Here is a 13,716-nt window from a genome sequence, read left to right as displayed (position 1 = left end):
ATCCCCCAAAGAAAACAGCCACGTAACTAAAACATAATACACTCTTCTTCCATAAAAGCAGCTCGTACCAACGAAGGAGATTATCCGCTGCAAACGGTACACTACTTTTGTTCGTAAACTTTCCATCGTGGTTTTATTCACTTACGGGGTGGAATGGAATAAAAAGGGGCGCCGGATAGAGAAATTTCGCGTTAAAGAGAAAAAAGATCCAGCGGTGGGTGTACGCGAATATCATTTTGTCGCGGGATGCAACGGCAAATGATGGGAAAAACGAATGGAAAAAGGGGAAAAGAGATGCAGAGAGAGGGTTCGATAAGCCTCTGGTAGGGAAGACCTATCCGTCAGAGGAAAGGCAAAAAGTTTCTTCATTTGTCGGGCAGTGTCCGATTCCGGGAAAGGAAACTTTCAAAAAGTCTGTCTGCCTCGTAACACGTGTCCAGCAAGCTGAAACTTTTTCCCACGGATGACGAAGATTCCTCGCTACTGGTCTCTGATCCCGTGGATATACCACGCTTCCTATTCCCGTGTGAATCGCCACCGAGGAACCTTCAATTCGATCAGGGAACAGAGTTACGGTTTGCCAGCTTGACCATTCTTCGTGAATGGAAACATCGGGGAAAGTAAATAGAGAAGGTTTATGAATCGTGTTAAGCGTAGTCACGTACGTGTATCCCGTCAGTATCGGTCAGTGATACGGGAGTTTATTCGAAATTACATTTTATAGGGTCGGTCACAAAAGATTCTTTCAATGGACACACGTGTTTAGGTCTATTTGAAAAGTGTGTAAGAAGTAAAGTGGGAAACGGTATTCAAACACTTGTTTCACTTTTATTTATTAAATATATAATTAATTTTTACACACAGATAGAAACGTACGTACAAGATTTTTTAAATTCATTCCAACATCACAGATTGTATCTTGATATTCATCTTTCAGCGAGAGCTGGAAAAGAATGATAGATTATGACAGAAGATATTTTAATCAAAGGGTTACATCATTTATGAAATTTTCACGAAGAAAATTGTCTGAGATCGGTGGAAACTTTGCATACCACGCTTTGCATATTATGAACGATCATCGTTGATTTATTTCGCGCTATTATACTACAGAAATTGATTTTGAAAAGTTTCAATCACGATACTTGTTCTTTTTCGCTTAAGAGACACTTTGAAATTCCAAACTATTGTTCGTCAATCGTTGTCAGAGTTATCATCTGATCGTCAGTCTGATCGATAGCAGGGATAACAATGTATCCGCGGACTGACCGGATTTCCTCTAAACGTAGCGCGATGGGTAATCGTCCCAATGGACAGGCAGCCTGGTGAAGCAGGAATTCGAATCGCGAATGGTACATATTCGCGAGTCGATCGTCGGGGATTCCAACTGGTACTTCCAGTCGTTCCAGTTAGTCGATGCTACAGCATCACTGTGCACCCATTCGTCTGGTATTCGAACTGGGTTTACACTTGCAAATGTATTCGCAACATTAGTGCCGGTCGGTGCGTTGAAATTGTTCGTCGAACTGTCACCGGTATCGTCGACGACCCACCAGGAAAGTGTTAGTCGTAGAATACCTTGAGATATACCGTTTGCATTGGATGTTTCCTACAAGTGGAAGTCCGCTAAGATGGTCCGGGAAAATTGTTGAAATAATTCGTATTAACTTTGAGCTTGGAAATATTATTTTTCATCGGTGTTTCAAAGCTGAAGCTTCAGATTCCAAGAAAAACGAAGAAACGAAGGACTTAAAGTCTTGTAAAACAATCTTTTTGTTGCTGAAGAGGCTACCTTGTTGGAGGTTTGGCACAGAAAGTTATTAAACGTAACCTAGATAAGGTTCTAATCGGATCCTGTTATGTTTCTTCGTATTATTTTGGCACGAGTTCAAGCGGAAGGAACATCGGTGGAACGGTGCGGTTGGTTAAGGGTTAGGGATAGGAAATTATGGTGGAACGAAGAAAAATTTCATACCTTCGGTCTGGCATTCAGCCCAGCTTACGTGAAAATACACCGAGAGAGAAGCTGAACTTTCTCTCTGCTTATTTTTACGGATCTGGATGCGTAGATCCTAAAATTGAGTCTTCCTTTCCGTTGCACCTCATCAGTCTTTTATGGCCTATGAATTTTCATGGGACGTCCTTCACTTTTTCCCCTCAGACGGATAAGTAAATTTTTCTCGAAGATTTATAAAAATCCATTACCTTTGAATGTAGATCGAATTGCTTTCCAATAATTATTTGGTTAAAAAAATATTCGATATCGAATGAGTTTCGATTGATATTCGAAAAATATCAGTTTCAATCGGTAACCTCAATTCGTACGATTCAATCTTACCCGTTGATGAAACAATCCAAGGATTTTTAAATTCCAAACGTTTTGCTAAGATGATTCAGCACGATCAGGTCGGATGATGTAGCACTTTCTTGTTGGCAGTTCCTATTCGGCTGCGAGAGAATCCATTCGCTTAATGCTTTTCCTTCTCTCCTTTCCATTTGCGCCAACTAGCGCATCCATCTCTCTCGTTCGTTTTCCCGTAGCCCGAGTTATCAGCAAGTTTCCACTTTAACTAACAACAATTCGGTAAGCAAACAATTAAGCTCGGAAAGTTGGCGCACGAGTTCCGTTTGTCAGGGGCCCGTGGCTCTGTCACAAAGGAGCACGAAATTAAAGTATTAACGAGCCACGACGTTTCCTCGTGGGTCTTCTTGCCAGATAAGATACTGACAGGTAGAAACTAGTTTCGTAGCCCATGGAGAAGGGTTCCTCTTGCTACCTAACCCCAAGCTGACTAGGCTGGCTGGACGTGAATTCTTTATGAGCTTGCCATGGCATCGTGAATTCTCGAGATCTCGAGCTCGTCTACGCGGCAGTTAGGCTTATCTGTTATCCAGAATTGCTAATGGCCAATCGAACTTATCCTCTAAATTGGCTAAAATACGGCTAAATTTGAATTATCAGGCTAGTTGATGTCTTATGGGATCTGGCAGGTCTTGGGTATTCTTAACCATCAAATCAATCACCACCTACATAGTCAAAGAATTTTCAAGATGATACATTAATTTTGAGATATTCTGTATAAGGAAACTTTCATCCGGGGAAGTGTGACTATAGAAAGTTAGCAGCACTCTGTTTCACCCTTAATCTGTAGTAGAATCAGAGACGCCGTTGATGCACGACTGTTATGGTATTATCGCGAGTACAGCCATTAGCCGCGGATCAATTGCATTCGAGTAAGTCCTATCGGTGATTACGGGGTCGCGTGGAAACTGAGCAATCCTAGTACGATCCGACGGAATGCCGGTAATTCCTAGGATGCGCTTCCGCCGTTCCAGCCTGCATACTGGCCGAGTGTTCGATTCGCGAGTCCGCTTTCGTTCCCTCCTGGATCGATCACTTTCCACTCGCTGCATTCGGGCCAGAGCTCGCGAAACGATCCTCGTTTCGACGGATACTCGCTGCTATTAAAGATCGACCGACATAGGAACCGCGTCGAAATACAAGGTGTGCCATTTCTCACGACTGCCTTCGATATCTCTGTGGCTACCGAAGATCGCTTGCTTTCGGCTAGGAAGGAACATCGATACATTCTATCAGAGCAACGTGTTACGTTACAAAGATACAAAGATGATATTACAAAGGAATACTTTGTGGTTCCAATCAATTACAGACTTTAACGATCATAAAAGTATCAAGATTACTCAAGAGTGCTTTGTGTCGGCTAATTAAAAGGGAATGTTCCCGGTGGTGCTTTCCTTTGTTTGAGTCAGGATATAAGTATTAGAATATCGTGTTACTTTGAAAGGTTGCTCTGATACTTATTCCTCTTCTAATCCAAACAAATAAGGGCGGTATGTTATTTGAGATGCTTAACCCTAAAGTAGTCAGTTGGGGTGTCACACACTTCACTCAAATTAACTTCCCTTGATGGTTTAATATACATACGTTAGTATAAAATTATTATCTGAAGAAGTTTCCATTTAATATTTTTGCATTAAAAATTTCAAATCTCTACGGGTACAGTGGGTTGAGGTATCACATATCATTGTAATACTGATTTGATGCATACCCGTTGCAGCATCGTTCATCCTAGCCCCTACGATATTGGACGTTCGAAAGTTCGAACTGTTCCTATTTACTGAGATCCATTCCCTGCATATGAATAAACAGACGCTCCGAGGCGGGGAAATGCGCTTTACTCGGATGCGGGACTATGAATTATTGAAGAGTATAATTGTGTTCGATCGACGCTCGTTCGATGCAATCCCGGACGAGTTGTTTTACGGTTTAACTGTACGTGCGTTGAAATTAGGATTTTTTGGATTTTTTGCCTCAGTTCGCCGTTATTGTTGACATTAGATTTACGAACGCGACACGACTGTTTGATCAAATACTTTTTGTACTTGCTTTTGCTTAATGTCTTTGGTTATTTTGTAATCGATGTTTCGGGGAGTAAAAAGAAATAAAAAGAAATTTTTAGAAGAACATAAGACTGAACATCTATGAAAAATTTTATAGTTAGGAAAATTAAAAGGAATCTCCCCGGTGCCGGGCGTGTAATAATTGAATCACACTATACAAATCTGTGTATAGCTCGTTGACGTTCAACACAATACCCTTTCGCGATGTTGACCCACAGAAGCTCCCGTTTCTTTGAACTTATTTACTGGGCGTATACGATAGCGCTTGTATCCGGTATGAGTGGGCTTCTCGACAAACCACGTTTGAACAAGCAGCGCAGCGTGTCGTAATTGAATACGAATATAATTGAAAGTTCTTCTGTTCGCCGCGATCATGTCTCGGATAAAACAGGCTGGAGAGCCACTCGCCGAACACTGTGCTTTGCGAAACGACGCAGATCGGTGAGATTGTTTCCTCTTCTTCTTTCCGAGTCGACATGAAATTCTTCGATCTTTCATTGATCCCCGGAGAGATTAATTGACCTTTCTCTATCTCCACTGGATTCCAGCAGACCACCGCTCTCGAATAGCGTTATACTATAGCTTGATCAAGGAAGACAAAGCGAAGCGAAGAATCCATTTCTCAAGTTCGATTTGTCGGTTGATTTATATACGTCGAGTCATGGGGTTTCGATGTCGAGAATCATTAGAACAGAGCCGGTCGAATTGAGCGAGAAAGGGGAATATTGCTGATCAGACGCTTTTCATTGCTACTAAATATACATTCGTACATTATGAACACGATAATTATTCATAGAGATGCAGAATCAAGATTATTTTAGTCAATCAAATTCTTATTACTCGGGAATATAATATTGCAAAACTAAGAGGAAAAAGTATAAATAGGTAATTATTTTTTAACGACGTCATTTGGAACATCAATTATTTTCGTTACAATGAGTACGCTTATCGATGAAAGCAAAATAACATTTACCTGTCAGTAGATGGTACTGATTTAATAAAAAGATAGGAGCTGACATAATGAACTCGATGTAATCTGTAGATTAAATCAAAATTATGTGCAATCGTGAGACTACAATGAAGTTTTTCATTAATTTTATTGGCTCGTGATACTTAAAATGATATTTACATTTATTATACTGTTCACGTAACAAACTGTTATTTTACATTATTCTTTGCACGTTACTACGTATCGTTTAAGCTCGACTAAAACAATTTCCATTTACGAGAGACGCTCCGTACACTTTGTCGTATCAACGTTTCCGGTGTAAAGCTCTTGAAATGGTCGGCATTCGTGGAAAATATATTCAAAGGGTGGGTGGAAAGGAATTAAGAGCGCGATGAACAGTTAATTGTTCGTCCGCGAACAAAATGCAGTTAAAATTTTGTTCCCATCTGGGCAACACTTTCTGCAATGCATGCGATAAAGGAGGACGCAAATAATTCAACCGGCTGCATAATTAGCCCGGTCCGTTAGATTTAACGAGGGCAATAACGCCACTTCGTACTACGACCACTTAGAATATTAAACGATAAAGCACCGACCCAGCCAGCTTTACCGCCGATAACTGTTGGTCGTGTCCACTGGCACTGGCCTCTTGTCGCTTTGATCTCCGATAAATTTTCTGTAAAATATCGTATGCAACGTTAAGAAAAGGACAGCCACGTTTTAACGACTTAATTACACTTGGCTCTGGATAATTATCGCGTCATTCGCGAACCGGATGCTCGAAAGCTGCCTATGGTTAATCTTACAGCAGGTAATATTGCATTGTAAGAGGATCCATTTGTGTCGTTATAACTGTTACAATTTTTCAGCAGGCTAAATTAGCTGAAATTTTATAACAGGGTCTAAAAGTTGATTACATTTATTTAGAATTTTTATTTGTACGAGATATTTTCATTGGTGTGACTAGGATTTTTATTTGGCACTGGGAGAAATTTCCTAACTTAATTTTTAGAAAAGAACACTTTTTATTATTAACTAAAATGGCATGATTTTGTTGGTATTTAGAAGCTAGCAACGTGAACATGCTCATGAAGGGAACATTGATTTATAGTTACGGATAACGTTGTTCTTTCATCAATCACGTATTATAATACCCTTTTAACACAGCATGCAATGTTTCTTATCAGAACGTTTACCAGGTTCCATTTTAATAATCCTTTATCGTTTCTTTCACGCCACAGGGGTCGCTTGTAATCTCGTGCCTTTTTCTTGTTACCAGTCGTTGTAATACTTAACGTTTGAAAGAATTTCTAGAAGTCTTGCAGCTACGTGCCTTATCTCCAACTCGAGTTTTCTCTTTTAATTTTATCCTCCGTTTTATGGGCCGAGATTTGCTTAAATAAACTGAAAGAAAAATTCTGTCCAGCAAAGTCTAACAGTTCCTGAATTTTACATAATAAAACAGAGTAATTTCTCTTTTCTATCGATGATTGTGCCCATACATCTCTGAAAATTGTTGGAAAATTATTGGAAAATGCTTGGAAATTTTTTAAAAAATTTCTTCGAAAGTTATCAATTTCTCTGAATGAAATTTCTATCATATTTTGACCAAACGAGTGTCATTTTCTCCCCGAGGATAAGCTTGTCCTTTTGAGTAATCCCCTCGCGATTTCTCCTTACGGAGAGGTGTTCATAGAGGAAACCCAACACGGACTTTCGTATCAATTTCGAGTCGGACAAATTGAAATGACACACGCGAGGCTCGGATAAACTTGCTCCATTCTTTATTAGCGGTTTGATAGGGGCTTTGCACTCGATCATCGTAACGACGTTCTCGCGTATCAACAGCTGTGCCACGTATCACTGACGGAAACTAATTTGCACGTAACCGTGTGCCGGTCTTATCGGAGCACCCTGGGTGCCAGTAAAAGGGTGATTACGCTTCCTTGAAACTGATACCAGTGCGGAGTGCATCTGCATGCTGCAATGTATTATTCAAGACCTCTTACTTTTTCACCGGCGAAAAAGTAATATGCCTATCGTAAAGTTGACCGATCGTGCTGCAATGGAAAGAAAGGAATGGGCTGAAAAAAAAGACGTCAGACTTTCTTGATATAGAGAATTCAATTTTATTTGTCAAAATTTTTGATAAAATTTTACATTTGAAATTTTCGAATAAAACATCACATCCCCTGTAGACATGTGAAAAGTACAATACATAGAGTAACCAGTGACGTTGTTATTTTATACGCTCGGTGTATCGAAAATGACTTCAATCAACAGAGAAATAACGATGTGGAATTCTCGTTCGAAATAGCGACAGCTCAAAAGACTGTTTTGAATTAATTGCGGGAACGAACTGTCCGGGTGTCGGTTGTCTGCAATTCGTTGCCGATCGCATGCAACTTCTGTTGTCGCTAATTATTATCCATTGTCAGTGGTAGATAATTACGATTAAACCGTACCTTCCATTGGCATCGAAACGACTGTTAGCGTGGAATCAATAAACGTCACGGTAAATTTGCACTTTTCTCTGCGATTCTGTGAGCGAGATCGAAACGGGGACTTTTAATCCTCAAACAGCAATTAAAATTTTGTAAATATTCCGATCGCGAAAAAATATTATTTGCCTTCTGTTAAATTGATAATTTAATTAAAAATCTACAGTCTACTGAAATTTGCTCAATTACTCGTTAAATTAAACGGTAACTTCAGTTCGAAACATTGATCGAAACAAATGAACGAATGATCGATCAAAAGTTTTTTTTTCGACATCTATTAACGTGATAAATTCTCGGCGTTTATATAAAATGTTTAAAGATTGTCGCTGACTAGTCGACAAAAATTTCAAGTTTTAATTATTCTGATCGTGGACGGTGGACGGTTTAATCGTTCGGTAATGGCTCGAAAAAGAGGAAGGGTGACGAAGAAATTGTCGAGGAGAAAAGTTCGAAACGTGAAACCGATGAAAATTGCTGCTCTAATCGTGTCCGCTATTCAAGACCTTCGTGAGACCAAAGGATCCACTACTAACAGGATCATAGGTTACATAAACTACGGGACGAATATGGGTGAGGGACAGGTTAAACGACAAGTGAGTGGTTTCAAGGTGATAATTGTGACGTAGAGAAACCCTTTCGAAGCAAGCAATTTCGAGGAGTAATTTTGGCCGAGTTTAGAGTCATTCAAAGCTTTCGTTCCATTTCGTATTAGTTTGAGCTACGTGTTACAGAGTTAAATATATCTGATGTATGTGAAAATTAGTTGAAATTTCGGTGGAATAAAATTTTGTTCGATTTGTTTTATTTTGTTACAATGTTTCATAGTTTGTGTCAGTTCAATCTTGCATTGAAACTTTGCTTTTTTGATAAGCTTTATTTATGAAATATTTTCTGTATTCTATTTGTACGTCTATTAAGGATAATCTGAAATATCAAATAGAAAATATTTTAAATAGAAAGGGAAATTTCAGCAAACAATTTTATTGGGAAATAAAATAACTACCAATTAGCTAGTAATTATTAGAAAAGGATTCGAAGTAAATGAAGCCGGTATCATTTAATGACACTGTTCCCAGCTTAATTAGAGGGTAAAAGATCGGTAGAGTGTATAAATCTAGGTAATCGATAATTACAGGTAAAAGCAGCGTTGAAAAGGGGAGTCGAGTATGGCATACTAAGAAGGCACCGGGGTCACTATTTCCTCCCTATGTCCGATGAATTAGATCGTGCAAATCGCATTGCCTTGAGATTCGCTAAATTACCTTTGCCCTCTTCCAATTCCATCAAGTCAAACACGATCCCTTCCCGCAAAATCACGTCGGTGAAAAGTCAAAGGAAGTTGACCAGCTCTAACGTAGGATCACGGAAGACGAAACGATTCGTAAAACCTCGTTCACCTTTAATTTCACCCACAGTTAGTTTGGCGAACGCTGTTTGCGTTGCTGATCATTTGTAACTCGATCGACCGTGATTCTTAAAGAGTAATTTTGTTATTTGATACCTACTGTACGATTAGGTTCATCATTCTTGTGAATTTTATAATATATAACTAAATTGTGGTGATTATGATTAAAAGTATCCTTTGTCGAATAGAAAACAATTTTTATTTTTTAAATTTGTCAAGTTGAATTATTACAAGATTTGACATTTGATAAGTAATAAATATGCAAAATCTTAGAATAATCATGAAAGAACGTATAATAAGAAATTGGTTATTCAGAAAAGTATCAAATAAGATTGAAATTGCGAAGAAAGTATAGGTTCGCCATTTCAAGAGGTCCAGCCATTTAAACGGCCCCATTGTCTGAAAGATTTCAATACCTTTCGAAGCTAAATAGAGAGTGGCTGGCGATTGTAAATGGAAGAGGACGTTAAGACGAACGAATCGTTTTCTATTACAATATATCAATCGTACTGGTACTTGGTAAGTCTGTGCAGAATCCTTTTGTTCTTCCGTTCGGCACACGGCCACGAGAATTAAGTGAAATGAGGGACGAGCTTCTTTCGTAGATTGCATCGAAGACGGTGGCCACCGTAGGATGCCATTTATAAAACTTAGCAGCTTCTTACGGTGGCACGATAAACTTAATAGCTTTCGAAATTTACGGGATTTGGCTCGGCGACGTGCATTTCGCAAACGAAATTCTGCTTACATTCATATACAGGCCGTTTCCAAACTGGGAACCTATAACCAAAAAAATGATAAATGAAAAAATAAATCCAAAGTGCATAGCGATATTTTTTATTTAAAATTACAATAACTCAATAATTTTTCTTTTTTCATTTTCACTCAATTTTACTGAAGAGAATGAAACAAATGACTGAAATGTAAAATGAACAGAAAGGTTACAATTCATTCGCTTTAATTAAAATATTTTTAGAGCACAGGTAGTAAAATTCATTGAAAAATACTTTTTCTCTTTTATTTCAAACCTGATGGTAACAGAAAACATCAAATGAATATTAATAACAGCGAAGTTAAATTTGAACTCTTGTACTCGGATCTTGTTTTTATTTTAAAAAATCGTGAAATTTAATTTTGTTATGCCTTTGATGTTGTCTATCGCTTTATCAATTTACGAACAATTCGTTTATTCACGTTTCCCTAGTCGCGGCAGCTATTTATTTACGTTGCTTTGAAATTTTATAGCGAATCGTTTTCCAATAAAAGGAATACCACCCCTTTGATATTTGAAGATCGTATTCGAGGTTGCTTTTTTCGTTCAAATTTATATTTACTTCTACCGTGTTCTCTAGGAAATTGCTGTGTTCGCTACAATAATCATAGACACGACTTCAAAGAAAAAAAAATAAATGACAGTAAAAGCAGTCATGTCAGGTAGTGAACAAAACAGTAAGAAACATTATGGATAACATATTAAATTAACTATGCAATTTCAGCAGTATTTAATAGTTCCTTTCTTCTTCCAATTTCAATTATTTTACTAAATTAAATTCATAACGCTGGTCATCGATAACTCTGATCGAGGTCGACGGATTAATCAATCAATCAAGGAATATTCAAATTCCTATTAAATTATAATAGAAGGAAAATGAAATGGATTCTGTATATTTCAAAATTTGCTATTCCATTTTTATTCCTTTTCGTTTCACTATTTGCTGAAAAATCATACCAAAGGAAAAAGGTCCAGTTTTATAAATAACAAACAGATAATGATTGGTGTAACGCGATATTTTCTCTTCCGTTTATTTTCTCGGCATTTTATGGAAAACATTTGTTTCGGTGTATCAGAGATGCAAAAACATAGAGAGAAGAGGAAAAAATTGTTATTCATATACATGGTGATTCAAGCCAGGCTCGTTTAAATACGATGTAACCGGGAACGGTATCGTAAGGCCTTTAGGTGGCAACTAGCTTGCCGAATTACCATTTAAACGGATTCGAATTGTTCCTGGCTATACGTTGTTCATAGTTCGACTATGTTTTCGCGGATTATAGGCCGACACGGACTGCGTTGTTTCCCTCGAATTTAATGGAAATCGGCGCCGGTAACCTCGGACTAAATAATCTATTTTAGTTTCAAATGGAATACGTACCAACTAATTGCCTTCGAATATATTCAGCTTTACGATAAGTAAGACGTACGAGATATTTGTCATTAAAATAATCTTTTTTCAAGTTCAAACTAGAAATTCTTTAATCACAAATTGAATATCTCTCTGGTCAGTTAGACTCTCAATATCTCATGAAGATGAAAGGACGAAACGCCTCTGTAGATGTTTCTGTTTTTCTTTTCACGGCAAAAATACCTATGTGGATATCTTGCATCAGGTGTTTCGAGAGAGTAATGATGGTATTTATCATTAGTTCTGCAGAGACGTGAAATTCACCGGGGTGAGGTTTTCATGTGCTTTTTCCTTGGAATGAATAAAAATGTTTGCTCCCTCGAGAACGAGGGGTATATGCGATAAAGAAAATCGACAAAATGTAACGCTTTCATTTTTCTGTCGTGCAACGTTCCAGAAGTTATGGATATTTACTGTTTTGTAATTTTAATGCGCAACTTGTATCATCTTCAGGGTTATTTAGTTAATGGATCTAATTTTTCTACCGCTCCACCAAATCTTGTTCACTATTCTTTTTTTTTTTTTTTTTTGTAACATCTCTGTGTATGGTAAAATCTATCCATCTCTGAAATATTCCCGAGGATTTACGGGTTCGCTCTTGAAAGCATATTGCAGCCAGAAAATGACCAATGGCCGGCCGCTATGACTACTGGTTGCAAGGGGCTAGAGGCTATCAGACTAGCGAAGTGAATGGCATTAGTGCGAATTCCACGGTGGTGGTTGGCGGTTTTGCAATTGCTATTGCGTGGCTACACGGTTTCAGGATTCACCTCCCTTTTGTCGCGACCCAAAGACGATTGTTCCGTTCCGCTTTCGCTGCTTCAGCTTCGAAACGCGTCGAAAGCAGTCGCGTTTCGCTTTATTGTAAGAGTAAAGGAGAAGTTGTAAGAATCGCTTTTGAACTGGTTACTTTAACTGTAGGTACAGTCTGTGCTACGAATTTCATTTTATTCTATCTGATTTACTTTCTAGTTTTCTTACACTTCTTTCAGCATATCTTGGAAGAAAAATATCAGCGATAATTTATTATAAATCTGTTTTTTCAAATCCCTTGTATTCAGAGTCGGCGCACATGTGCATGAAAACCCTTTTATTTATCTGAAGATAAACGCGTGTTGCTCGTGAGTAATTGTTACCACACCGAAACCTGATGCTCGCCATTAATTAATTACACAATATTAATTCAGGAATGCATCGCTATCGTGAAATCGATAGCTTATTCTCTTAGAAATTGAAGACACCGGCATTAACAATGGCCGTGGAAAATTGGCGAGGTTCGGCGTTAGTTTGCACCGGGGGTAAATTAATAAATTTTCCTCCGGCGTTGGTGAAGCTTTTGGTAAGGTTGTTTCTCGTGGAACTCTCCGAAATGCAACGATATGGCTCGCGCAAAGTAATGGAATCATAACTGGCTACGAGCGAGTTGCGCACAGAAGACGATTGTCTCGCATTTCATAAAAGCTTACCGTTGCTGAATGCAAATTGCCACTTTGAACCTAGATGAGCTTGAAACCTTACAATGTATCAGGTGTACCAATGAGTAATCCACTATTTTTTTTTTTTTTTTTCATAAGTTAAAAGTTAAGCTCTTTCTCTATTCTTTGGTAACAACTTACGACTCTTTGAAATCCATATTCTATTGTAGTAAGAAAAATGGCAATAGATAAACAGCTTGTATTCTGTACAAATATGTTCTTTTCTTGGTAGAAAGATGGTATAATATAGTGTATGCAAATATTGGTCGGAATTCAAATATTTGCCTGAGTGAAATTTATTTATTATTTAGACTAGTAGAGAATTCCAATTAACATTCAAATTTACGACAGCCAAATGCAGTGTTCAGTTAATTGCTTTCTCGTAATTAACAACTATACACAGAAGAAACATAATACAATTTCCTTTTTCGAGCTTGATGTGATTCAAGCTTGGCAATTTCACGTAAACGGGCTTCAAAGCTCGCAAGCCAGAATAATTCGATTCGACTTTCATGCAGGTTGCTTATTAAAGCTACTTTGTTGATGTGAAACGAATTTTGAAGCACGTGAAATACATCAAGGGACAACCTTTGCTCGTTACGCCATTTCTCTGCACAACGAACCGTTATTATATTTCCTCTTGCAACAAAATGGGTAGAGCGAATGAAAAACTTATTCACGCGCAATTTAATTAAATTTTCATTTATATAATTCTGATTTTACATTGCAATCCTACCGTAACGAAAGGGATTTTCCGAAGCAACGATAGGTGTCAGCTGTCTCA

The 13,716-nt window shown here is 38.1% G+C and overlaps 2 protein-coding genes across 8 annotated transcripts in view; both read left to right on the top strand.

Annotated features, from left to right (window-relative positions):
• LOC117610975 (TWiK family of potassium channels protein 9) overlaps positions 1 to 13,716 on the top strand; it is a 222,782-nt gene that overhangs the window by 84,040 nt on the left and 125,026 nt on the right. The gene's annotated exons all lie outside the window — the stretch shown is intronic.
• Positions 8,114 to 9,464, top strand: LOC117610981 (uncharacterized). Its single transcript, XM_034338858.2, has 2 exons — positions 8,114 to 8,462; positions 9,005 to 9,464. Exons 1-2 carry the CDS (start codon positions 8,268 to 8,270, stop codon positions 9,323 to 9,325), a joined length of 516 nt encoding a protein of 171 aa, XP_034194749.2. The 5' UTR covers positions 8,114 to 8,267; the 3' UTR covers positions 9,326 to 9,464.

This window comes from Osmia lignaria, chromosome 3 (genome assembly GCF_051020975.1).
Source record: "Osmia lignaria lignaria isolate PbOS001 chromosome 3, iyOsmLign1, whole genome shotgun sequence".
NCBI classification, from domain to species: domain Eukaryota; kingdom Metazoa; phylum Arthropoda; class Insecta; order Hymenoptera; family Megachilidae; genus Osmia; species Osmia lignaria.
Note: the sequence above shows the minus strand (reverse complement) of the source record. Positions and strands in the feature narration are given on the sequence as shown.

Excerpts from the sequence above, each read along its gene's own strand:
- LOC117610981 (XM_034338858.2), top strand. The coding sequence starts at position 8,268 with ATGGCTCGAAAAAGAGGAAGGGTGACGAAGAAATTGTCGAGGAGAAAA. Across the intron at positions 8,463-9,004 it reads AGGGACAGGTTAAACGACAA|GTAAAAGCAGCGTTGAAAAG; the intron begins GTGAGTGGTTTC and ends CGATAATTACAG.